This window comes from Ursus arctos, unplaced genomic scaffold (genome assembly GCF_023065955.2).
Source record: "Ursus arctos isolate Adak ecotype North America unplaced genomic scaffold, UrsArc2.0 scaffold_24, whole genome shotgun sequence".
Taxonomy (NCBI): domain Eukaryota; kingdom Metazoa; phylum Chordata; class Mammalia; order Carnivora; family Ursidae; genus Ursus; species Ursus arctos.
Window position 1 is genome coordinate 42306037 of NW_026622919.1, and position 27973 is coordinate 42334009.

Below are 27973 nucleotides of genomic sequence, written 5' to 3' on the forward strand. Positions count from 1 at the left end.
ACCAGACCAGAGAAATAAAAGTGAGAATAAGCCATACTTCCATAATGGCTGGTTCCTCTAGAAAGAAAATCCCTGCTGTAGGGGAAGTGTAACATGGAGATTCAAACACAGACATTGGAGTTGGACCAACCTGTGATTGACTCTCGGCTCTGCCACTTGCTTCCTATGTGACCTCACATTGCACAGGTTTCTTCACATTCTCTAAGTCTTACTTTCTCTACCAGTTAAGGAGTAATACCCAATAGGATTGTATTGACGTAGTACTTGACTCAGGATTGAATAATGCCCGTGGTAACCAGCATCATTTTCCTTCATTTGCTGTTTTCTGATCTTTTGAAAGAAGAAAGAAAGGTATTGTATCAAATATATGAACAAAGACCTGTTTACAGGTGGTCATTTTAATTTAGAAGAAATCCCTACACACGAATACTAAACAAAAAAACAAAACAAAAACCTATGAAATTTTCCATTATGTAGTCCCATAGATTGTCTATAGCATGGCAGTAAAGTTTTTTAAATTGTGCCAAATGCTTCATACTTGTTTTTAAATGAAATTAGGTTGTATTTATGCCTGTTCAGGGAAAAGAGCCTTACTTACCTGCGGCGGGAAGTCTGAATAGTAATAACGGTTCTTTTCCCCTCAATGTTTCAAATATTTTCCTGAATTTTTGACAGGAGTGTTCTGATAACTGATCAAGAACCTTTTGGTTTGTATAAGAAATGGTGATCTATCAATCATGTTTCATTTTTCAGGTTTCTAGAAGCTGATTGTTCTCAGCGATTACTCATGATGCTCAGTGCTAACAGTCTTCAGTGATGAATACATGCTGTTGTGTTAGGGCTTCATCTCTTATTCTCACTTGCACTAGAAGGCCAACTGATTGTATGCTGTTTATGGCAGATAAATACCTCAGCTATTACCCACAATTTAAAAGCAATGAAATCAGCATATAAAGCCCAACTTTAACTTTAATATCACAATTTCCACCTACATTAATCAGTAGAATGTTAAAAACAAGCATGTTATTTCTTCTGCATTTTTTCTGGAGTCGGATGGAATCCTGTTCCCTATTAGCTGTATAAACAAACGTAGACAAGGCAAGCAAGAATTGGAGCAGAAAGTTGTCCAAGTGTAGAGGCCAGCCTGGACAAGATTAAAGCCAGAAGAGTGAGAAGATTGAAAGTGTAGTAATTGGAAGTGGCTGTATATTGAGACGGACACCTCAAATTCAGCAAAGACAATTTATGGATTCAATTACAAGCAATATAAAGAGGCTGTGATGCAATCAAAGCTGTAGGTGGAAAATAGTAGCAGCAGGTGGAGAAATTTAGGATGGGACATGTAGAAAGAGATTGCAGATCAAATAGAAATTGTTAATAACATGGATTATATTCTGTGATTGTCTTTGAGATTGAGCCAAAGCAACGGGGTCATGGGGAGAGATCCAGATTGCTAAATCTGAACCATTACTGTTTTTGAGTATTTGAAGTTATTCTAATGTTTATGATTATTATTGTCACTTACTAGGTATAGTATGATTACAGTAGAGTTGTTCAAGATCAAACAGGCTTTTGATTTAGCGTTTGAAAGATGGGAGATGCCCATAAGAATTGATCCTAAAGATAGGGGATGGAATAGGTGGCAAGTGGGCTGACTATGGTAATGGTTGAATCGGACAACTGGATTTTCCTAGAAAATAATTTTAGAATAGTTTTAGATTTACAGAGAAGTTGCGAAGATAATACAGAGTTGGCTACTGGGTTTTTAATTGGAGGATGTTAGTGTTGGGAGGGCAATGGGAAGGATTGTGTATATAGTTTTCTATTCAGCAGGACTTGAATGGAACACATTTGAAAGGGACTGGACACAGCATAGCCTAGGTGATCCAGGCGTCGAGCCATGTAGTGACACCTCTAGGTAACTGAGTTAAACTCAGTTCTTCTCTAGTGGAAGGTATTTCCATCCTAGATTGGTGGAGACCTCATGACTTTGCAATGACCAAACACAGGCAAAGATGGTTAACCAAGCATGCAGAGAAATAAGACACCACCAGTAAGAAAGCAGAAAAAGTCCTATATTGGTTTCAGGTTTTGACGTTATCAGACACTGTAAAACAAATATACTTACTGTTTTCAAAGAATAAAAGATAAGCCTGAGACTATCACAGGAAACTATAAATTAATACAACTTCCAGAAATGAAAGTACAGAAATTAGAATGCACATTTACAATGGCAGATTGGACACAGAGAAGCAGCGAACTTAAAAATAGACCCAAGGAAACTCTCTTATGCAGCGCAGAGACAAAGGTAGAAAATAAGAAGGTGACGGTAAAAGTATGAACTTAACATAAGACTAATACATGTTTAATCATTAGAGTTGTAGAAGAGAAAGAATGGAGCATAAGAAACTATTTTGAGGCAATGATGCAGAATTTTCCCAAATTGATAAATGGTATTTATAGATTAAAGAAACTCAATCTAAGTAAGAAAAAGTGAACACCGAGACCTAGACCCATCAGTGAAGCTGCTGAGCACCAAAGACAGAAGAAAAAAAAAGTCAGAGAGAAAATTAACTTCAAAAAATTAGCCATTAAACTAAAAGTTTAGACTCACTGCCAACCATGGAAACCAGAGTACAGTAAAAATAGTACTTTGAAAGTGCTGGGTAAAACATTAAATAGCTTCCAACATAGAATTCTATATTGAACATACTGTTCAAGAATAAAGGTGAACTTCCAGGTAACTCTAGTCATTGGTGGCAACCGAAGCTACCTGTTTCCCAATATTTCATAGCAAAATAATGCAAAGAACAAGAAGGAAAAAGTAAACCTGCACAAAAGCCACACTCTCAGTGTAACTTGAAGTCAGAGAATTTTGAAACATCAAACTACCTGAATAAAATGAGAAAAATCACCAGATCTCAGCATGTACTCTCCTATGCCTGCCCCAGCACCACCCCGGTGCAAGGCTTTGTGGAGCAAAGGCAGACGGAGATTCACTACAAGAAAGACAGAAGGAGGATGCATGTGCAAGGGCACTGCAGACGTTAGTCTGTAACTACTGCCAGAAAGACCAAGTCCAGGGGCGCCTGGGTGGCTCAGTCGTTAAGCGGCTGCCTTCGGCTCAGGGCGTGATCCCAGAGTCCTAGGATTGAGCCCCACATCAGGCTCCTCCGCTGGGAGCCTGCTTCTTCCTCTCTCACTCCCCCTGCTTGTGTTCCCTCTCTCGCTGACTGTCTCTATCTCTCTGTCAAATGAAGAAGGAAGGAAGGAAGGAAAGAAAGAAAGAAAGAAAGAAAGAAAGAAAGAAAGAAAGAAAGAAAGAAAAAAAGAAAGAAAAAAAGAAAGAAAAAAAGAAAGAAAAAGAAAAAGGAAGGAAGGAAGGAAGGAAGGAAGGAAGGAAGGAAGGAAGGAAAAGAAAAGAAAGACCAAGTCCATCTTCAGTCTAAGTCTAAAAACATCCAAGTAGGGGCGCCTGGGTGGCACAGCGATTAAGCGTCTGCCTTCGGCTCAGGGCATGATCCCGGCGTTCTGGGATCGAGCCCCACATCAGGCTCTTCTGCTATGAGCCTGCTTCTTCCTCTCCCACTCCCCCTGCTTGTGTTCCCTCTCTCGCTGGCTGTCTCTGTCTCTGTCGAATAAATAAATAAAAATCTTTAAAAACATCCAAGTAGATCAGAGCACAAACTATAGGGAAGGGGCTTCAAAGAGCACAATCCAAAGGGGGTAGGCATGATTTAAAAGGATAGCACTGAAACATAGCTTCTGGTGAAAGAAAAAGTGAAAAAGAAAGGAGAAGCACCCTTTGACAATCAGATGATGAGAAAGAAAAGCAGCAAAGAGGAAAATTTTAAGAGTCTTGCAAGATAAATGAGTATTGCAAAATTGGAGTACTTACAACCCCTCCCTATTATTAAAACAAACCCACAAAAAAACCACTAAAGTGCTTGAATCTCGCTAGATTGATGGAAGAGACCTCAGCCATGAAGCCTGAAAATATAAATAACAGATACGGATATTGACAAGGAAAAAGCAAATTCGTCATCACTTGCAGATTTAATTGTGCATGTGAAAAATACAAAATAACCTACCGGTAAATTAGAAATAATAAGATAATTCGGTTCTACTTCCAGCTGTGGGTGAATTGGCTTGAAACAAAAAGACCTACCCATCAAGAACAATTAGAAAAGGTGGATTTAAAAGCAAAACAAAATACTTGTCTGAAGGATTGAAGGACTGTTACAATAACAAGGACTTACGGGGTTAAGATACTAGAGCAAAGGGAATTCAGGGGTGAACATGATAGTGAAGTTTCACCTTGAGGCTTTTGTTGTTTCATAACCGATGACTGAGAGAGATCCCTAGTAGCAGGTCAGTCGAGAGGCAGAGAACTCAAGCAGAAGCTGTAGGCAGTATCATTGGGTCGGGGAAAATACAAATTTAGCATCTATCAAGGAAGGGGGCACTGTTCAACAGGCTTTCAGGTAGGACGCTTGAGTGGCTACATATTAGAGGTAAGGGCTCATCAGGGACGGGCAAATCTTTACAAACCCAGAATCCGTGCTATTAGTCCCACCCTGTACCAGAGTAAGCTGGCGGCCCACGACTTGAACTGCCTGCACGAAGCAGCAGTGAACTGTCTCTGGAGGAAGATATCATCCGAAGCCTCAGATGATCACTACAAATTTAATTTATAATATACAGCATCCAATCGAAAGTTATTTTTATTGTCAAAAGACAATATCAAAAGATCAGAGATCAAGGAAGAGAAATAGAAACAGTCCCATGGGAGTTACAGACTTTTCATTTATCAATCAGAAACTTTTAAATAATGGCAATGAATAAATTCAAAAAGAAAAGATGAAGAATTTTAGCAAAGAATTAAAATCTATTAAAAAGTAAGTGGAGGCTTTTGATTCCAGATAAAATGGAGTAGATGTATCTCTCTTCTATTCCTCCCACTAAGCAGAGCAAAAAAACCTCATGTATCGTATACAAAACAAATAAGACTCAGGATGATGGAAAGAAGAATGCAGACCAGTTAGGGACCTCAGGATCAAAGGAATGATATGTGGTGAATTCCTTGGGTTTTCTTCCTCATATATCCTAAAGTGGGTGTTGCATTATATATCTCATAATGGAGAAGCTGGCAATCCAGAGATGTCAAAGGGCACAGACACAAAAAGCCCAGAAGAAAATACTTCTTTTTTTAATAAAGATTTTATTTATTTATTTGACAGAGAGAGAGAGAGCCAGTGAGAGAGGGAACACAAGCAGGGGGAGTAGGAGAGGAAGAAGTAGGCTTCCCAGCGGAGCAGGGAGCCCGATACGGGGCTCGATCCCAGGGTCCTGGAATCACGCCCTGAGCCGAAGGCAGACGCTTAACGACTGAGCCACCTAGGCGCCCCAGAAGAAAATACTTCTGTAACCAAGGGACACAGAAAGGGGCAGCCTACCAATATGGAATTGTTCTAGACAATAATTGCACTACAGCCAAATGCTACCAAGAAAATTGATGCCCATCTCTACCCCTTACAGCAATGGCTGAGCTGGGAGCGTAGATTCCACCCTCCTTGGCTTTAAAGAAGCCAGGGTGGTGGGTGGGTCAAAGAAGGCCCAGGTCAAGGGACCTGGGTGGCTCAGTTGGTTGAGCTTCAGACTCTTGGTTTCCATTCAGGTCACAATCTCCAAGTCGGGAGATCAAGCCCACCTCAGAAACTGCGCTTAGAGGAGAATCTGCTTCCCCTCTTACTCTCCCTTTCCCTCTGCCCCTCACCCCCCAACTCTGAAATAATTTTTTTTGAAGGCGCAGGTAGAGAGCCAGGACCTCCATCACAACACAGTGGTTGTGAGGCCCCCTCTTATGGTGTCAGTGGAGGCCATCTGGAGAAGAGTAACAAGGCACCCCCAAACACCACCTGGGTTATCAACAGAGGCCAGGGGAGAAGCTGAACTTCTCTACTTCACCCTTGTAGCAACAAGGCAGTTCCCAAGCACCCCCACCAGCACAATGTCAGAGGATTTCTGCTTAAACAGAAGATTTAAATATCCAGGATCTTACAATACCTTAAAATATCCAGGACTCAAGTTAAAAATCATTCATTATACCAAGGACCCAGGAAATTTCAACTTGAAGGAAAAAAAGACAATGAACAGTTGCCAATATGAAGATGACACAGATGTTGGAATTATCTGACAAGAACATAATAAAAATATTTTAATGAGCAATTACAAATAAACTTAGAACAAATGATAAAAATAATCTCAGCAAAGAAATAGAAGATACGAGGAACCAAATGGAAATTTTAGATCTGAAAAATACAATAATTGAAATTAAAGACTCAGTGGATGGGCTCAATAGCAGAATGGAGGGGAGAGAGGAAAGATACGCCTGTCCGTGAATTTGAAGACTGAACGTAGAAATTACCCAATCTGAATAACAGAAAACAGACTGAAAAAAATTAGGAGAGCCTCAGGGATATGTAGGACTCTAACAAAAGATCTAGCACTTGTGTCATCAGAGTTCCAGAGGGAGAAGAAAAAGAGTATGGGGCAGAAAAAGTATTAGAAGAAACAATGGCCGAAAATTCCCCAAATTTGGCAAATGACACAAACCTAACGTTCAAGAAGCTGAGCGAATCCCAAACAGGATAAAACCAAAGAAATCCACACTAAGGCACATCTTAACTTTCTGAAAAGTAAAGAAAAAGTTTCGGAAGCAGAGAGAAAAGATACCTTAGCTATAGTGGAAAAACAATTCAAAGAACAGCCAATTTCTCATCAGAACTGTGGAGGACAGGAGGACGGGGCACATTTTTCTAGCGCTGAAGAAAAAAAAAATGTGAACCTCAGATTCTATTTCTGGCAACAATATCTTTCAGGAGTGAAGAGGAAATCAAGACATCATCAAAAGTAGGAAAACTAGTAAAATTTGTCTCCAGCTGACCTACTCTTTTAAAAATGGCTAAACGAGGGGCGCCTGGGTGGCACAGCGGTTGGGCGTCTGCCTTCGGCTCAGGGCGTGATCCCAGCGTTATGGAATCGAGCCCCGCATCAGGCTTCTCCGCTATGAGCCTGCTTCTTCCTCTCCCACTCCCCCTGCTTGTGTTCCCTCTCTCGCTGGCTGTCTCTATCTGTGTTAAATAAATAAATAAAATCTTAAAAAAAAAAAAAAGGCTAAACGACGTTCTCGAAACAGAAGGGAAATGATGAACGAATGATGCTTGGAACATCGGGAATGAAGAAAAAAAATGGAAGTGTAAAATATGGGTAAATACAGTCGGCTTTCCTTCTGCTTTTGAATTCTATAAATTACGTTTGACAGTCGAAACAAAAATGATAACATTATCTGGTGTGGTTCTCAATGAATGTAGAGGAAATCTTAAAGACAGTTATAAATGGGAGTGGGTAAAGAGGTATGATTTAAACACCTTTACAGGAGGTAACTTTTCTACATTGTACTAGAACTAGTAAAATGTGGACACAAGCCGACTGTGATAATTTATGTATCTATATGGGTGGCTTTGGACAGCTGATTCTAACAGGTTGAGGGGGCCAGGACGAGGTACATGGAAGCTGTCAGCCCACACTTCAGGATGAAAGGCTTGGTCTTGGGAAGAAAGGAGCCCGAGGTTGGCTGAAGACACACATTGAGAAAAGGTGAGGGAAACGGGGAATTGTGTCTGACAATGACTTTCTTCTCAGCCAAGCAGGTCCCTGCTGAGAGAGGGGATAAGCCGAATTGAGGGCGATGATGCAGGCTTGGGGAGCCGAGAGAGGATGCGGACACCACTAGGACAAACACTCAGGTGTTTGTCTAGGCTTTCAGTCCCACCGCTCAAAAGCTGTAAAATGATCAATTGACCGCCAGGTGGCGGTGTCTGTGGAAGCTCACGTATCCCATCGGCCCTGGCGCCGGGGCGGAAGAAGGTGCGGAGGTAATTCTCTGGCTCGCTGCGCCTCTACTCTCCTATCCCGACTGACGTTGGACAACAAAGATGGCTGCAGGAACCAGCAATTATTGGGAAGGTGAGGGCGAGGCTTCCGTGTGGGTCTCGCCAAGAGGCAGAAGGGCTGGGTGGGGACAGGTCCTGGGGGAGGCGGCAGAGGGAAGAGCCGGGCCTCGGGAGCGGCCGAGCCGACGGGTGGGGCTTGTCTAGTAGGAGCCCCGGGCCTGGGGACTGAAGAGACCGAATGGTCTGGGGCAGGGGGCTGACCCAAGAGGCAGCAAGACCTGGAGCAGGGGTTCAGCGGAGAGAGCTGAGCGGCGATGGAGAGGAAGAGAGTCCTGAGTCACTGGAGGAGAACTGGGTTGAGGGGCTAAGCGAACTTGGACGAAGGGGTTTGGGGCACGAACTCTGAGAGGAGACGAGTTTTGAACGAGAATCTCCCGAGCCCGGGAGGCTGGAAGAGTCAGCGTTTTAAGAGTTGAGGTTACTGTTGGACAATTGAGTAGAATAAGGGAAAGAAGGAACTTGTCAGTCCGGTCCATCGAGGGAAGTTACATGAACGAAGTGTCTCCTACTGGGTCCCCTTGGCAGCTTCAGGCTGGGGCTTCGAGGCTTGGGTGTCGAGTCCCGTTTGAAAACAGAGGAAATAACTTTGCCCTCTGCTGTGGAGATGAGTTTTGTTAAAAAGAAAACGTTGAGAGAACCAGTGTGAATTGCTATACCTCTTCTTCCTAAAAAACCGTCTTGTGATTTGACAAGTGCGTTTATTTAATTACTGAAAAGATGTTCCGATAAAGTGGGCTCATGTAAAATTCACTCCTGGACTATGATGACGATCAGAGAAGGCTCATCTTTTTCTTTCAATTGTCTGTTTGCGTTATTTCAATAGAAACTACTCTCCGAAGCCTCTTGGAAACCACAAGTAACAGTATTGTCACTATCAGCCCCTTGGTCTAAGAGCTTAATTCTAAGTTCATCCATACTTGTTTGTTATACTTTCAGACTGCTTTTATTTGATGTTTTCTACTAGGGAAGACAGTTACTAGTTACAGAGAACCATGACTATAGTTTAAAACATGCATTTAAATGCCTATTTGAAATGTGTACTAGATAGAAAATATTTTAAAATTATGTACAAGTGGCTGTTGGTATCTTTAACACTAGTCATTAGGCTATAGTTTTTTGAAGCACCCTGCTATAATAATTATAGCAGCTTATTATTGACAACCTACTCTGTGCTTTAAGCACATGGTTACTAATGCCTAGAAAAACCCTGGAGGTAGGGTCCAGGGATCCAGCCCTGTGTCAGGCTTGGAGCTCATGGGGGAGTCAGCTTAAGGATTTCTGTCCCTCTCCTTCTGCCCCTCCCCCTGCTCATGCTTGTGCCCGTGCTCTCTCTCAAATAAATAAATCTTTTTTTAAAAAAGTGGAGGTTCATAGGTTAAGTAGATTTTCAGTAAATCTCAGAGTCAGTTCTCAGAATCTCAGAACATAAGGGTGAGCTAAGATTCTGAAACTTGGTCATCTCTGGCAAAATATGCTCTACTATATTATACTGCTTCCTACTTCGGGTTGCTGATAAATATATTGAAATAATGTTTTGTAATCCTTATTCCTGAAAGGTGAGATCCTTAAAATATTCCTTTCTAAATTTTGGCTCTTTTATTTTGATGCCCACTTCACCATGAATAAGAGTACTCACTCCTCTCTAGATGTAGGTTTCCCTTCTGGGGCGTCTCTCCCTCAACCACTAGGCCAAACTACTATACCAGGGTTTCTGTTTGCTTCTGTTCTTTTAAAACCTAGGTCCTTATTTTGTCATACTTATATTTGACCTTATTAGTCACATTGTTTATTATTTATTTAAGTGTCTCTAAATTTCTTTCAGTAAACTTATTGAAAGACCAATTTTTAATCCTTTGTTAATGATTATTTTTTCTTTAAGCTTCAGTTACTGAGTCATTCTACTAAGAATTTCATAAGCTTTGGAATATAAAGAGATAGGAAAATCTCTGTCAGAAACAGTGATGATTTCTTTTTTAGAAGTTAGTTGATAAGTTGATATAATGCTGGTCATAAACCATACTCAGTTTCTTTATGATTTGTATTCTCTTCTGTTTTCCCCTAAATTATAAAATTTTAGACATTGTTACAGAAATAATTTCAGAGATGTTAGAACAACATTTGTTGTCTAGCTATCTTTGGAATACAGGTGAAATTTTCCACCTCCCACTGTTTCTCCCCTTCTTGACCCATCTGAAGTTTAAATAAGAGACAGTTTGCTTTTCTGGGTAAGTCTTTGGCTTTCTCCTTTTAACACTTTTCTTTATGGGGAATCTAGATCAGTATATGATTATTTTCATAGTTTGTTTTTTTCAGAATAGTTTTATGATTTTTATGTCTGCTGAGGGACTCTGTGTTTAATTATTTACTTTTAAATTTTTGTTAAAGATCTCAGGAAACAGGCTCGACAGCTGGAAAATGAACTTGACCTGAAACTGGTTTCCTTCAGTAAACTATGTACAAGTTACAGTCACAGCAGTGCCCGAGACGGAAGACGCGACAGGTATAGGTACTACCAGATTCTGTCTCTTATGCCTTAAATCATAGAATGTTTTAGAAGCATTAGAAAATAAACCTTAAAATATGTAACTCTGTAACTTGGTCTATTGGTGAATTTTTGTTTGGTTTTTTTGTTGTTGTTGTTATTGTTTATATTTTAGTGATTTTTTAAAAAATTCTTCTTAATTCTTGAGACTAGCATTCATTTGGGTTCCTTAGGCAAAGGCTGTGGTGGTGTCAGGAGGCAAATGCTAAGGCTTAAGAATGAGTGTATCAGAGGTAAGTTTCTAGTACAGCCAGTGTAAGGAAATATGGTTGATTTGCCCACGTTGTATTTCTTATATCTCCTGGTTGCTAACTGGATATGAGAAACTACTCAAATGTTAAGTATACATACTGCTATTCTGGTGTTTTAGAATGAATCTAATGCAGTGTGTATCCTCACTATTAATCATCCAAGCTCTTTTTAATTTTGGTTCTTTTTTGAGAAACCAGAATACTACCGTATTGAACATATGGAAAATGTAATCTTATCTTTGAATCTTATGCTCACATTAGGCCATCCACTTATTTTTAAAAAATTAGGAAATATTTAAGACACTTAGAAAAGTATAAAGAATAATGGGTCCTCGTGCCTGTCTCCCTCTTTAAGAAATAATCATTATTAGTTCAGTTGATACCAGTTATCAGTATCCCATTTTCTGCCTCCCCATAATCTCCTTGTGTTTTTACTACATAAATTTGGTTCCTAAACAATTTATAGTATCTTACTATGGTTATTTTGCAACTTGCTTTTTGTTTAACATTATCTTTGTGATTAAGCTTTGGATACATTTAATTGCGGTATATCATTTGCTACATATAGTATCATATTGTGAATGTACAGTTGTGTGTTGTAATCTGTAGATGGACGTTGTTTCTAATTTTTGCTAATTAATAATAAGTTTAATAGCTACCACAGTGTTCATTACATATCAGGTACTGTTTTAAGCGTTTTATATGAAGGCTGCTAGGAGCATTTTTACCTATAAAAATGTTGTATATCTAGCAGTGGAATTGCTGGTTGCATAGTTGTTAGTTGTTTTCTTTATTTCATATACTTTTTTGAAGGTTGGCAGTGGATGGGATTTTTTTTTTTCCAGCTAATAATAAAACAATAAAAATTGAGCATGGTTTTGGACCCAGGTTTTTCTGTCTCCAGAGCCTGTGCTCTAAACCTGTCTATGAACATTCCAATAAAAGATTCATTTCACCACCGTAGCCAAAATACTGCTTCTTTTTAATAAGGGCACATTATTAAAGAATTAAAGATAGCAAGGCCAAGGTATTGACTATAGATACTAAAAGTAAGCTGTTGGCACATCACATAGCTTTGACTGCGGTACGTTGTTTTGGGCTTACCTTTATTTAGCACGTAAAATGTGGAAGGTTCTTTTGTATGTGTGAACTTAATTTTATCACTGGAAAGCATTTTTACTGAATTTAAGTCTCCCACTTGACTATGCCAGTGGGTATACAATTTTAAAACTCTGAATTGTCAGGAGACACAATTACATGATGCTTTTTCTATATTTTCTGTGCTTCATGATCTTAATACTTTTATGACTCCTTTAAAGGGAAAACTATATTGAAATCATTTCCTAAGAAATTCTATGACAAATTGGGACTGACTTTGTCGATTTCTACAGCCCAACTCTCCCTTCAGTAAGAAACCTGAGGCCATGAGGATCAAGATCCAGTGTATATTCTAAAGTGTTTCGTTATTGCCCAGGTTGAAAGCATATCATAATGAATAATCTCAGTGATGACCAGAATTTTTCATTTAGGAGTAACTTTTTTTTACTTTCTGTATTTTGAGAACTTTATGGTCTATGAATCATCATGTATCTATAAAATGAATTCAGTTTAACTGATTGTAGTAATGTGGAGAAGGAGTTTTTGACCATTTCCCCGGACTCGTATCTTCTGAGAATGGTGAATATAGAGATTGTCTCCCCATTCATTCATGTATTTAATGAGTGAGTATCTACCATGTGCCAGGCAGTATTCTAGGTGCTTGCCATATATATGTGAACAGGCAGTTTCCCTCTTCATGGAGCTCACATTCGTTGGCCTATTGTTCTTTTTCATGTATCGGGGGGGGCGGGGAGCCTGTATTAGTAGTATTAGAGCATTTTTGCCTGGGTACATTCTAAGAGATAACCACAGAACTTTGGGTTGGCTCTGACATATAAAGAACTAGATATTTGGACATATTTTAAGGCCAGTAACTTGAAATGTTTTAAGAAGAAATAAAAATTTGGACCTAATTAAACATCTTAAAGTAAAAATCCTTTTTATTAGCTACTCTTTGGTTATTTCGTTGCCCATTACTATTGCTGTGAAGTTGTACGTGGAGAAGAGAAATAGTAGCTGAAGTGGGTTTTGTTTTTGTTTTTTTTTTTTATGTTAAACTGATGATTTAATCTATTTTCATTCACCACACCCAAGCACTGTCACAGGGCAGGACAAAGTCTTCAGTAAGATTGAAGAGCATTGTCATTGCCTGGCTACTTATCTGTGTTCAGTGTAACTGAGATCTCTATTGAGCTGCTCACGTGATAATGCATACAGTTGGGGACTGAATGAACGTTAGTGGTTTTTTCAGAAGAGGCAAGACAAATTTTCTGGACATCTGGTTTTAGAATTTGAATCTGTCAAACCTAAGTTTCACTTGTAAAAAGTTAGACTTTTGACTGACTATTCAGATTAGAAGACAGTTCACATTTTTGTAAAAAAAACAAAAAAAACTGAAACAATTGCATAATATAAGTGGAAATGTAGAGAGTTGGTACTGAAACTTCCCTGCTGGACATGGCTACCTGTATTAGACTTAAAGCCAGTTCCTGATTACTTAATAACTAGGTATCCAGTCTGTAGATTATGTAAATCTCCATTTTATTTCTTTTTGGTAATAGTCAAGGAAAGTAGAGAGAACTTAATCTGAAGAACCATTATTGCTTTGGAGTAAAAATTTAAACTATGCCTCACAGATCCCATAACATAATCCGTAATACCTTTTATGCCTCCTTTTATATGTAGTACTACTTAGTTCCATGGTTTTGTTTCACATAATTTGTTCTTTTAGATTCAGCCTTTAATTGGGCACTGCCGTTGCTTAAGTTACTTTCATTTAGGAAATAATAAACAAGCATTCGGGATTTCTTTACATTTTTAAGGTTAGATATACGTATTAAAGTTCGGAAAGGACTTACATACAATTATATTTCCTCCTGGGAGTACTTGGGTCAGTTAAGCATTCAACTCTTGATTTTGGCTCAAGTCGTGATCTCAGCCCATGAGATCGAGCCCTGTGTCAGGCTCCATACTGGGTGTGGAGCCTGCTTAAGATTCTCTCCCTCCCTTTGCCCCTCGCTGCCTGTCCCCCACCACGTGTGTGCATGGGCTGTCTCAGAAAAAAAAAAAATTATATTTTATACTGAATTTAATATTTAAAATGTATGTGATCTTTATAGGAGAACTTCCGTAAAAGTTACAGCTTCTTAAACAGAGAATGTCTCTGGGGTTCCACTTGACCTATTTAAGAATAATTACTATATTATTTTAAGTATGTTTATAAAGGATTAGGTTTAAGTAATGGATTCTCTTTAATGGAACTTTTCTTTAGCTCTGACACAACACCCCTTTTAAATGGATCAAGCCAAGACAGAATGTTTGAAACAATGGCAATTGAGATTGAACAGCTTCTGGCAAGGGTAAGTACTTGTCAACTGTGTTAAACACTTGTTGGATATGATACTAGATTACATTAACGCAGACATGTTTATTGAAATCACCCTTTCATCCAAGATATGTGCCTGCCCAGGCCCCTTGAATTTGGATGATAGCCATTCTCAGGTCTTAATGGGTATTATTTCAGGCTTTATGGACTTTTGAGGGGAAATACTGAATCCTTGTCTGTCATTTTGATTTTGGTTTTGAGATGGTTTTTTGTTTGCTTTGCTGTTAGCTGAAAGAGCATACAGGCAGATAATTTACTTTTATCTCTTTATAGTGCTTTTTAAAATATTTTTATTGGTTTTCTTTTTCTTCCTCTTCTTTTTAGCTTACAGGAGTAAATGATAAAATGGCAGAATATACCAACAGTGCAGGTGTCCCGTCTTTGAATGCAGCACTGATGCATACATTACAGAGACATAGAGATATATTGCAGGTAATATATTGGGCTTGAGATTTTTAAGTTATTGGGTGGGTTTTTTTTAATCCCTGAATAGAATGTGTATACATGTATTTAAGAGAATAAAGGGAAGAATCTTCTGAGACAATAAATATTATGCTGTAGAAATTTGTCTTGTTTTACCTTTTTTTTTTTCCCTTGGTGTAATAAAATTCTGAAAATATCTGATAGCTCTTGCTTTTGCCTGGTAAAAATGAATAATATTCATCACTAGGTAAATATACTTCTACTGTGGGAGACCTGGCTAGCTAGCAGTAACAATGAAATAGCCAGTGGTCATGCATAGACTGTAATATTGTGGTTTAGAGTTACTTTCATCAGGCTTTGAAGATATTGTGGAAGGGAGGTAATTTACTATATTTAGTATGTTATTTGAGAAAATATTAAAAGTGTACCAATAAAATGAAACAAACTCTTAAAAGATTTACATACAGATGTGTTAAAAATATAGTAGTACAAATAGAAAGGCAAATGTTTTTAATACTGAAAAAATTCAGCAGTCATTTCTAATTTGAAAAACTCTTGTAAAAATAGGAATAGGAGGATACTTGATTTACCTAAGGCAAAAATGTGTATATCATATTAAAGCTAGCCTGATGCTTAATGGTAAAGCACTGAAAGCGCTCCCCTTGAAGAAAGAAACGAGATAAAGATATCCCCAATCACCACAGATGTTTATTATTGTTTTGGAAGTTCTTGGCGGTGCAGTTAGACAGAGATATAAATAAACAAGATCTAAATGGTGACAAGGAAGAGGCAAAACTTGTATTATGTAGCAGTGAAGATTATTTATCTACTACAACCAAGAAAAACAACTAAAAAAAATTAGAAACAAATTAAGTAAGATGATAGATTACAAAATTAATGTATTAAAGCAAGTAATTTTCCTGCATATAACCAATAACCTGTTAGAAAATATAGTGGAAGAAACTAAAATCCTTGTGGATAAATTGAATAAGATGAATAGGACTTGCATGTGTAAAACTTTACTGAAGAAAATAAAAGAAGATTTAAGTAAAGGAAAGAATTACTCTGCCTTTGCATAGGAAGATTTCTCTCTAAATCAACCTATAGATTGAGTGCCTTCCAAATGGAAAAAGAGGTTTTTGTTTCTTTTTTTTTTTTAATTGGCAAAATGACATCAAAGTTCACTTGGAATCACGGACATATGAGTGTAAACAAGAAAAAAAAATGTGAAAATGAAGATAAGTAGTAAAGGATGCCTAGTTCTACCAGATACTAAAACCTGTTAAGAAGCTAGAAGAATTAGGGGCGCCTGGGTGGCACAGCGGTTAAGCGTCTGCCTTCGGCTCAGGGCGTGGTCCCGGCGTTCTGGGATCGAGCCCCACATCAGGCTCCTCCGCTATGAGCCTGCTTCTTCCTCTCCCACTCCCCCTGCTTGTGTTCCCTCTCTCGCTGGCTGTCTCTATCTCTGTCAAATAAATAAATAAAATCTTTAAAAAAAAAAAAAAGAGAGAAGCTAGAAGAATTAAGACAGTTTGATTCTGGAGGAAAAAAAAATATACCAACAGAACAGAGTTCACATGGAAATTAAGTTTCTGATAAAGGTGGTATTTTATTTTATTTTGTTTTTTTTAGGATTTTTTTTTTTTAAGATTTTACTTATGTATTTGACAGAGAGAGAGTACAGGCAGGGGAAGCAGAGGGAGAGGGAGAAGCAGGCTCCCCACTGAGTAGGGGCGCTCCATCTCAGGACCCTGGGATCATACCCTGAGCCAAAGGCAGATGCTTAATCGACTGAGCCACCCAGGTGCCCCTAAAGGTGGTATTTTAAATCATTGGGAAAAAGAGATATCATAAATTAAATAGACCTGTAACAATTGGCTAATTATGGGGGGGGGCACACAGAAAACAAACGAGTTTCTATCTCAATCCTTACATCCAGAATAAATTCCAAATGGATCAAAGATTTATATGTAGAAAAAGAAACTATAAAAGTTCAGAATAAAGCATGGGTGAATTACACATTTTAGAAATTATACATTTTATGGGCGCCTGGGTGGCTCAGTCCTTTAATCATCTGCCTTTGGTTCAGGTCATGATCCCAGGGTCTTGGGATCGAGCCCCACGTCAGGCTCTCTGCTCACTGGGGAGCCTGCTTCTCCCTCTCCCCCTGCTTAGTGCGCTCTCTCTCTCTCTGTGTCAAATAAATAAAATCTTTTTAAAAAATTACACATTTCTAAACTATACCTAGTAACTAGAAACTATAACAAATGTCTGATTTGCTTAATGTACAGAGAAATAATAGAAATAAAAAGATAACCTAGGAAAATGGGCAAAGGATACGAACTGGCTGTTTACAGAAAATGTTCAAAACCATAAAAAGATGTTCAGCCACACACCAGAAGGAAAATACACAAATCAAAATGAGATAGGATTTTTCACCTGTCAGAATAACAAATACTGAAACATCTGTCGGACATTACAAGAATACAGAAAAATGGGCCCTCATCCACTGTTGCCGGGAACATAAACTGGTGGTCTTTCTAGAAGGCAGTTTAGCACTGTCGAAATTTAAATGTAAGATTCTTTGATCCACTCCTTCTGTTAGGCATTTACTCTTTAAATACACTTAAAAAAAAAAGTTCAGTAAAATATATATATATATAAGAATGTTTATTTTTCAGACAGCATTTTTTAAGACAGCAGCAAAAGTAACTAAAATGTTTACTGGAATGGAACTATGACAATCATAAGGTAGAATTCTATACAGCTATGAAAAAGAATGTAGATTTCTATTTGTTAATATGAAAAGATTACCTGATACCTTATGAACTACTGAAAAGAAGGTATATAGCAGAGTACAGCTGACCCTTGAACAATGCGAGGATTAAGGGTGCTCACACCCCGCTTCTCCACTCCTGTGCAGTCGAAAATTTACTTGTAACTTTTGACCCCCTAAAAACTTCAGTCCTAATAGCCTACTGTTGACCAGAAGCCTAACATAAACAGCTGGTTAACACATACTTTGTGGGTTTTACATATTACGTACGGTATTCTTACAATAAAGTAAGCTAGGGAAAAGAGATGTTATTTAAAAGTGGTAGAAAAATATATTTAAAGAACTGTACTGTAAGAAAAATCCACATATAAGTGGACCCGTGCATTTCAATTCTGTGTTGTTCAAGGATCAACTGTAGTTTGATTTCTTTAGCATAAATGAGGGAAATAATAGGAAGTTATATACACAGAAACATAGCTCCTGAAAGAAAATACAAGAGAGTGATCATAGTCATGAGCCGTAGGGCAGGATGGTTTTTATTCTTGTTCCTTTTGGTGTTCTTTTAGTATTCTCTCCGTGTTCATTTATACTTCTGTGTTTAAAGGGGCAGTAGGGGCTTTCTGGGAGATGGGATTATGATTTTCATCTTCTCTATACACATCTCTGAATTTTAAAAAGTAATGAATATTCTTTAATCTCTTAAAAGTATGGTAATAGAAAAAGAAAGGAAAATATTTAAAGACTGTTTTGTTCTTTACAGTTCTTTTGGTTCTGTTCTTGCTTTGACAGGTTTAGGAATTAAATTTCTGTGGGAATTTCATCAAAAAGATGAAATTTGAAAATAAGCCCCATTGGGTGTACACTAATAAATAGAAAGAGCCCCTCAAGTTTTATCCTAGACTATTTGGAATCATTTTATTTTAAAGTTATTTTTTTCCTCATAATTCTGTCCCATAAGACAAAGTACTAGAAGTTACGAAGGATAGTGATTTAGTCGTACTATTACCCTAACACTGAATTGTTTTCATTTGAAAGAGGTTGGTCACTCTTTGGAAAAGGATTATAATATTATTTTTACTTCTTGACTATTTGATTCTTAAATAGCAGTGTTCTTGACGTAAATTTATAATATGACAATACATAATTGGTTCAATAAGATAAGATGAAAATATGTAACGAGCTTATGTTGAGATTGGATGTTGATTTGTTGCAGGACTATACGCATGAATTCCATAAAACCAAAGCAAACTTTATGGCAATACGGGAAAGGGAGAATCTCATGGGATCAGTACGAAAGGATATTGAGTAAGTTACCTTTTATGTTCTTTTGTAGGGTGTCTATTCAGATTTAGAGCGTGTCTGTGATTAACAGTAAATTGAGTAGCAAAACCATGATTTAGATTTCAAGGTTCTAATTCTCATTTTATAGAGAATTCTCAAATTCTCATTTCACTGTTCTTTAAACATTGCTGAATCTAACCTACTTTGCGGTCTTCTCTCCAGCTTCCCCTAGTTTTATCATTGGCTCCTGCCAACCTTGACTTTACTGTGTTAATTCAGAGTCCAGCTGAGATGCTATCTTCATGAGTTTTTCTCTGATCTCCTACCACCCAGCTTAATAATGATATTGCCAATAACTGAAGCTCTCTGTGTTTCCCTTTCTGATTGCCACCTATCCCCCTACCCTCTTTCTTGCCTTAACAGTTACATATATATGTATTTCAGAGTAATTCTATATCTATCATATACATATATATGATAGATATAAAGTATCCTTTATTTCTCTGGAATTTGAAATATCTGTGCTTTCCAGGTTCTATTCAGACTTCATAGCCATATGTCAAATTATTTAAGAACCTCCAGTGTTTTTATGCTAATCTCAATCCGTAATTTTAAAGATTTGTTCTTCCATCCCTTTACCTCACCTTCAGTAATGCATTCTAATGTTTCATATGGACATTTAAAATTGTTTTCATGGGGCGCCTGGCGGCTCAGTCGGTTAAGCGTCCAACTCTTGATTTCAGTTAAGGTCATGATCTCGGATTATGGGATCAAGCCCCCATTGGGCTCCACACTCTGCACGGAGTCTGTTTGTCTCTCTCCCTCTCTCTCTCTCAAATAATAAATCTTTAAAAAAATTTTTTTTAAATGTTTTTCACAACTGAAAACGGTAAATCCGTTGGACATCTAATTAAAACTGAAGACTTTCCACTTTTGGACCATCTGTTGATGCCTGTCATTGTCTCACTTGTGATAAATTTATGATACTTATGTTTCATAAGTAATTATTGTGTTTCATAAACATATCTGTGATATACATTACCATATCATAAACTGATATGTGTCATGTGTACACTGAGAAACATTTTTCTAGAGATCCTTTATTTTGTTACAACAGTAAGTTTTGCAACAGAAATAATTTCATATTCATTGCATTCAAAATTTTTGCTCAAAACTAATTGAGAGTTATCCAGCCATCAAAGTTATGTTCCTATCCCCAAAAATTCTCTTGGAAAATTAATTTTTATTGTTTGTCTCTGTTCTGTTTTTTTAATGTTTAGTCTTAACGTACTTTGTGAAACATGTAGGAGTAGAAAAACAACATATTTGCCATAATTAGATATTTTGTAATATTTTTAATTCTCAGGAACATGTAAGTCTTTTGCTTAATATCTGTACAGACTATTTATGTATGTATTTTTAGGTATACATTGAGAACCAATGTAGGGGACAGCCTTTCATGTTTAGGCATTTTGCTCCCCCCAATTTTGTGGAAATTGTTAGAATATAGCCCACCGTAATAACTTGCTTTCTGAAAAACAATCATTAAAGAAACGTGTTCATCCATACATTAAACTATTTCCTGATTACCAACCATGAGTAAGACTCTGGATCAGTCACAGTAGCAGCTAGAAATGAAAAGACCAACTCAGCCCTCCTGGAGTTTATAATCTAGTTGCTAGAGGGGAATAAGACGTGTTCAAATTAACATAATACAGAGTAGAATACGATTAATGAGATGAGATATAGTAATAATAACTGACATTTTAAAGTTTTTTGCAATTGTGCACTGCTTTTCCATATATTACCTCTTTTCTGGCTTCATATCATTTGGTATAGATAGAAATTATTAGTACCATTTTATAAAACTAGATCTTAAGAGACTTGTCTAAGGTTAACTGACTAATAAATGATGTGAGTATAGATTTAAATCTAGATCACCTGTTTTCAAGGTGTCTGGCTGGCTCTGGCAGAGGAGTGCGCGACTCTTGATCTTGGGGTTGTGAGTTCGAGCCCCACATTGGGTGTGGCAATTACTTAAAAATAAAAAATAAAAATCTTTAAAAAAATCATCTGTCTTGCAAGTCCTGTGTGGTCTTGGTTATCGCATGCTGCTTTTCCCAGGGTTTTCTTTCCTTCTGTGCTTTGCAAATCAGCATGGCCTCTCAGCCAGTAGTTCAGTTTTATCAATGTGACCCTCTCTTGTCTTACTATAGTATGTGTGCAGTTTCTTGAACTTTGTATTTTGTTCTTGTTACTTTAATGTGAGTAAAGAGCAGAAACATGAAGGTGTTGATAGTAACGATAAAAAGCATTTTCTTGTAAATTTTAGTGCACTTAAGGCCAACATAGAAATCCTTAAGTGTGCCAAAATCAGCAGATCTTAAGCTTCATTTTAGCCCTCTAGGCTCTGGTGAATAGACCGCATATACCATTGTGAAGGAAAACATTCCATGGCCGTAGCTTCGTACCCCATGGGCTGTGTAGTAATCAGTTTAGACTTTTACGTCCACTTGGAGAAAATAAAGAGATAATAATAGACAAAAATAATAATAATAGACAAAGGCAAATAAGGTTTCTCTGTTTAAAATGTTGGGTTATTTTGGTGAAAAATAATAAACAATTAGCCCTAAATTAGGCAATTATATTTATTTATTATGGATGTCATTTTTAGAATATGAAAATGATCAAACATTTTAACTGGTCATTCAAAACTATGGAGAGGCTCTGTATGTCTACTTTGGTTATTACTAGAGTCAGTCACTTGTGTTTTGCAGTATATGCCAAAAATGTTCTTAAATTTTCTCTATTTTATTCCAGGTCATATAAAAGTGGGTCTGGAGTAAACAACAGAAGAACTGAACTATTTTTGAAAGAACATGACCACCTTCGAAAGTAGGTATTATTGTATACACACATACCGTGTAGCTTCCCATACTTCCTAATTCCTTTATTGACATAACAAACATTTTGTGGGGTTTTTTATAGCAGGTGCTTTATCAGCGCTAACTTATTTAATTCTCCTAATGACCCGATTTGGTGGAAATGGAATTGTAACTGTTCCAGCTGTTAATTAGGAAGGATATTATGCAGTCGAATATCCAAAATCTGCATTCACATCACTTAATTGTTACTTGTGATATATCTATACCTTGTATTGCCTTATGTTTCTTTCCTTTAGTAAGTCTAGCCCTCTAATATGTTCGCTCACTACTATTAGTAATAATAATAGTAATGGTGCTGATAATGACTTATTTGTTTGAATGGCCTGTTACCACTTACATATGCCAAGAAGCTTTATAAAGAGTAATAGGCCATACTTCAAATCCAAAGAAATTATCTTATTATCTTAAGAATTCAGAAGAAAAATGCCTAAAAACTTGGATAAACTACATATTTGTTTTAAAACAACTAACCATATTCTATCCCTTTATTGTGTATGTTTTTCCCTGCAAGCTATTGGTTTCTTTAATATTTTCTCTGTATTTTGCTGTAGAACTCAAGGGTCAGAAGGTTACTTATCTCTGTTTAGCCTCTAAGCCCTTGAGCGGCTAGTACCCATTATAATTAAATGTTACAAATTATGTTGGTATTTGCTGCTGAATGTCATAAATTAAGCATGTCTTATGAGCTTAAAGATCACTACTTTAGATATAAGCTGTTATAATCAGAACATGGAAAAATCAAAACCTTTTTAGAAGCCTGGGTTCTAAAAAAAATTTTTTTTAATTAAAAAAATTAAAAAATAGAAGCCTGGATTCTTCTAGTATTGGATATAGTTCTTAGTGTTCTTTCTTAAGCTGTTGAATGTTACTGATTGGCACAAGGGGGCAGTCTTTCCTAGAGTATTTTTAGTTCATACTTACTCCTAGCTTTGGTAGTTCTTTTTATATTTGATAAAAACCACCATAGAAAAAGAATTTTGCATTACATCCAGAGCTATATTAATACATTCTTTAGTTACAGAGCAAATTTAAAGGATAAGATACTCAAGTAGCATAAAATAAAGATTAGATTGCATCAGTGTTTCTGTATTTATTGCCTCAAAAAGATGTTAAGTTAGAAATGCAGTAGTTGAATTACTGAATTTGTTGCTGAAAAGTGTATCAGAGTGATTATATAAATTAATATCCTTTATTTCATAATTTCAAAGCATACTGCTTATTATAATTGTATATGAAATTTTACAGTTTCACATTTGTTTTAATAATTCAAAGAAAACCCATCAGGAGTTTTATATTGTCCATTTTACAGGAAAAAATACATCAGTGCAGGGGCATATAACAAATTATTTAGGTTATAAAAATGATGAGAAGATTGGAAATCAAAAGGTGTTTCCATTTTTCTGTTTTACATGTGATATACTTTATATATGTTCCTTTCAGTATTGTGAAAAAGTTTATATGTGCTCATTCTATCCAGAGAGAAACTGAGGCAGGATGAGTTGAATGGAATATGAGCTTCTGATAGATTAGGAAAGTTGTTGAGACTGAAAATAAGGGCTCAGTCATTGCTTACAGTATTAGAACATAGCTTTCAAATACATTTTGGAAAAATCGATCTTTTGTGTGTAAATTATGAATATTTGTTAGGTGATAACATAAAGTCATGGATGTTATGTGTACAAATAAAATGGAAAACTTTTTCTGTTTTTTCAATGTCATCTCTGTCATTGGCTAAGCGCTTTAAGGAAGAATTGGCAAGATCTTTTCAGAACTTTTTCCATACAAAAGCTATAAGTGCTCATTATAATAAAGTACTTAATTTAGAAAGTTTAGATAACACAAAAGAGACAATTCAAATCACTCGTTAGTACAGATTCTGTAACCGTTTTTTACTCATCAGTAAATTGGGAGCCTTTTACATGTTATTTGATAATGTGTTTTTACATCTGTTTCATAATACAGATAAACCATGATGTAACCATTTCCCTAATGTTGGCCTTTTGGATTATATTCAGTTTTTATTATTATACATATTGAAGTCTTTACAAGTATCCATAATTATTTCCTTATGATAAATTCCTAGAATTGGAATATATTCACTTGTAAAGCTTTTGCTATATTACTGTCAAATTTCCCTCTAAAAGTTTGCTAGAGTCCCATTAGTAGCATATAGGTAAACATTCCCCAGTGCCCTCAGTAACACTGATATTTTGATTTTTTTTAAGTTTATGCCAAGATAGGCAAAAATTCTCCAGTAATAGATTTTTTTTTAAATATAAGGAATACATTTTCATTGGAGAAAACATAGATTAAACAGCCAAGCAAAAGAAGCATAAAGTAGTAGTAGTTAAATTATAGTGATTATAGAAACCTGTAGTGATTATAGATTATATAGTTCATTTGTAATTAATAGGCCAGATTTGCTGCTATCGTATTTTTTATTTTGATCTTTTATGGATAAAGGTTTTTAATACCCAATAACTCAGGTAACTAGTTTGATTTTGTACAATATTTTGGACTTTTATAAAGGCTAGAAGCCTATATTTTTTTTTATTTGATTCTTCATAACATTTTTTATGGTAATGTAAATTTCTACAGCTTGTTTCAAAAGTACATATTTTTGCCTTGAAACAATTTTTATAAATGAATGCCAAACTTAAAAAAAAAAAACCCAACTTCGTAATTGTTTTTACCAGTTCCCGTTAATACTTTTTGTCTTAAAAGTAAATGTTGTTAGCTTGTAACAATTTATCTTAGGAAAGAGAGTAATTTCTCTTCCTGTGGATAAAGTAGCTTTCATTTTTGAACCGTCTTTCTGAGTCTCTTCAGTACATCAGTCAGAAAAAAATGCTGTGAACTGGTGTCAAGCTTATAGCTATTTGTTTTTTACTGGGCTGTAGTGTAGATGCATTTCTGGGAGCTCTTTGGTTGCTAGTTAGACTAATTTCTCTTCCTTTATTTAGCCATTCTTTTTCATTGCTCTTTTATATTTTCCTTTTTGAAAGAATTGTCTGGATTAGTTTTGTATTTTAAAGTTCTTTTTTTTCCCCTCAAAGAACCTTTACGATCTGACTCTCATCCTTTACTTTTAGAGGATACAGTTTTAACAAACATGTGTATGTGTGTACGCGCACACACACGCACACACTTGTTTAATTGCCCATTATAGTTAAGATATAGAACATTTCTGTCACCCCAGGGAAGTTTTATGCCCTTTTGTAGTCAGTTCCTGTCCCCCAATCCCAGGCAACTGCTTACCTGCTTTCTGCTGTTGTGGATTATTTTACCTTTTCCAGAATTTCCTATAAATGAATTCGTACGATATATACTTCTTTCACTTAACATGGTATTGCTAAGATTCACCTATTTGTTTTTGTTTTTTGTTATCAGTAGTCAGTTCCTTTCTGTCACTGAATAATTTCCATTGTGTGATAAACCTCAGTTTGTTTATATATTCACCCACTGGTGGATATTGAAGTTAATGTTTTAGTTTTGGGCTATTACCAATAAAGCTGATATGACCATCCATAGACAAAATTTCACGTGGCTGTATGTTTTCATTTCTCTTGAGTAATTACCTAGGAGTTGTATTGTTGGGTTCTAAGGCAAATGTAAGTTTATGTTTCATTTTATAGGAAACTGTCTGATATTTTTAAGTTGTTTTATCATGTTTGCATTCCTGACAATCCGTATTGAGAGTTGCAGTTGCTTTAAATCCTTGCCGGCATTTGATGATACTGTCGATCCTTCTCTTTTAGCTATTCTAATATTACGTCTAATTGTAACTCATCGTGGGTTTAATTTGCCCTTCTCTGATAACTAACGATAAGCATCCTTTCAAGTGCTTATCAGCCATTTCTTTATCTTTAGTGAAATGGCTGTTCATGTATTTTGCCCATTTTTCAGTTGGGCTGTCTTTTTACTATTGGGTTTTGTTTTGCTTTATTTTTCTTAACTATTGAGTTTTAAAAGTTCTTTCTGTATCCCGGATACAAGTTCTTTGTCAGAGGTTTTGCAGATATTTTCTTTGAGGCTGTGACTTAACCTTTTCATTTTCATTATGGTGACCTCCAGAGGAGCAGAGGGTTTACATTTCGGTTAAGTCCAGTTGATCAGTTTTTCTTTTATGGTTCATTTATTTCCAGTGTAAGAAATCTTGACCTAAGTTTGCAAATATTTTGCCCTTTGTTTTCTAACAGAAGCTTTACGGTCTTAGCATTTTTACTTCATTTTTGTGTCTAGTTTGAATTAAGGTCGATTCATTTATTTATCACATGGATATCGTGTTGTTCAGCACTATTTGTTGAAAAGACTCTCCTTTCCCCCACTGAATTATGTTGGCACCTTTTGTTGAGAATTAATTAACCATATGTTACGTGGTTTATTTCTGAACTCTGTTCTGTTCCATTGACCTATATAGTCCATCATTACACCAATAGCTTAACTGTTGTGATTACTGTAGCTTTATTTTAAGTCTTGAAATGAGGTAATGCAGGTTTTCAAACTTTGTTCTGTATTTTCGGAATTGTTTGGCTCTTCCAAGTCCTTTCATTGTCATATAAATTTTACAACCAGCTTGTTAAAAGAAAAAGCCTGCTGGCATTTTAAATAGGATTACATTGAATCTATAGAACCATTTGGGGAGAATTGCCATGTTAACAATAGCAAATCTTCCAACTCAGGAACATGGTCTGTTTTTCTATTTATTTAGGCCTCCCTTTATTTCTTGTAGCATTTTATGGTTTTCACCATGTAGGCCTTACACAAATTATGTTAAATTTATCTTTAAATATTTCCTGTTTGGGGATGTGATTATAAATGGAATTTAAAATTTTTAATTTTCCAGTTGTTTTGTCTAGTATGGAAAATAATTGATTATTGTATATAACTTCATCCTGTGACCTTACTAAATTTACTTATTGTAGTAGTTTCATGGTAAATCTTTTGGGATTTTCTATGTATGCAGTCATGTTATCCAAGAATGTAGTTTTATTTCTCCCTTTCTAATCTGTGTTCCTTTTATCCCTTTCCTCATTGCACTGGATAAGACCATCAACACAGTGCTGGATAGAGGTGGTTAGTGCAAATATTCTTGCCTCGTTTTGTATTTAGGGAGAAACATTTATCCTTCGATATTAACAGGTTTTGTACATGCTTTAATCGAGTTGAGGAAGAACCTGTTCTCCTCCTGTTTTACCAAGAGTAGCTTTTTTTGTTGGTTGGGCTTTTTAGCTTTTTATTTTGAAATAATTTTAGACTAAGAATAATTGCACAAGGGGCGCCTGGGTGGCACGGTGGTTAAGCGTCTGCCTTCGGCTCAGGGCGTGATCCCGGCATTCTGGGATCGAGCCCCACGTCAGGCTCCTCCGCTGGGAGCCTGCTTCTTCCTCTCCCACTCCCCCTGCTTGTGTTCCCTCTCTCACTGGCGATCTCTATCTCTGTCTAATAAATAAATAAAATCTTAAAAAAAAAAATAATTGCACAAATAGTACAGAGAATTTTTGTATACCCTTCACCCAGCTTCCCTAGTATTAATGTCTTATAGTACCATAATACAGTTAGCAAATTCAGCAAATTATCATACAGTAATATTAACTAAACTACAGACTTTGTTCCTCCACTAATGTTCTTTTTATGTTCCAAGATCCAGTTCAGGCTCCTGTGTCAGCATTTAGGTGTCTTGTCTCCTTAGTTTCCTCAGATCTGTGACAAAATTACCTTACCTCAGTTTGTTAAGAGAAAATGTCAGACAAAGCCAAGTTAAGGGACATGCTACAAAAATTACTACTGTAAGTGTTAATGCAGTTTTGGCAAGAATACCATTCGGTGCTGTTGGGCCCGTCTTGGAGCATCATATCAGGGTGTATATCCTGTCGGTACGTCTTATTGATAACGTTAATCTAGATTGCTTCAAGTAGTGCCCGTCACATTTCTGCACTGTAAAATTGTTTCCCATTGTGATTAATAAACATAGGGGAAGATGCCTTGAAACTGCAAATACCCTATTTCTCTGTAAACTTTTTCCACTAATTTTAATTGCATCCCTTAGTGAATCTTGCTTCCTCGGTTATTCCTGGGTTATTTGCCTACTGATGGTTTTCTATTTCCATTAGTCCTTGTACGTTTAATAGTTGAGATTCTCTGAGGCCCCTTCTCCATCATTCATTTTATTTCATTATTTATTTATCAGTGTAAACTCATGGGATATTTATTTTATACTTTGGGTTATAATCCAGCACCAGCACTATCATTATTT

General features: G+C 36.5%; 1 protein-coding gene across 2 annotated transcripts in view; it reads left to right on the top strand.

Annotated features, from left to right (window-relative positions):
• Positions 1-7887: 7887 nt before the first annotated feature.
• GOSR1 (golgi SNAP receptor complex member 1) overlaps positions 7888-27973 on the top strand; it is a 52872-nt gene continuing 32786 nt past the window's right edge. The window contains exons 1-6 of one of the 2 annotated variants that reach the window (XM_026517787.4): positions 7888-8028; positions 10401-10521; positions 14179-14266; positions 14617-14724; positions 18705-18796; positions 21593-21667. In XM_026517787.4, the coding sequence (XP_026373572.1) occupies positions 7998-8028; positions 10401-10521; positions 14179-14266; positions 14617-14724; positions 18705-18796; positions 21593-21667 (515 nt within the window). In that variant the 5' untranslated portion in view covers positions 7888-7997. The remainder of the gene's footprint in view (positions 8029-10400; positions 10522-14178; positions 14267-14616; positions 14725-18704; positions 18797-21592; positions 21668-27973) is intronic. The other variant, XM_026517788.4, reaches the window with a different exon arrangement.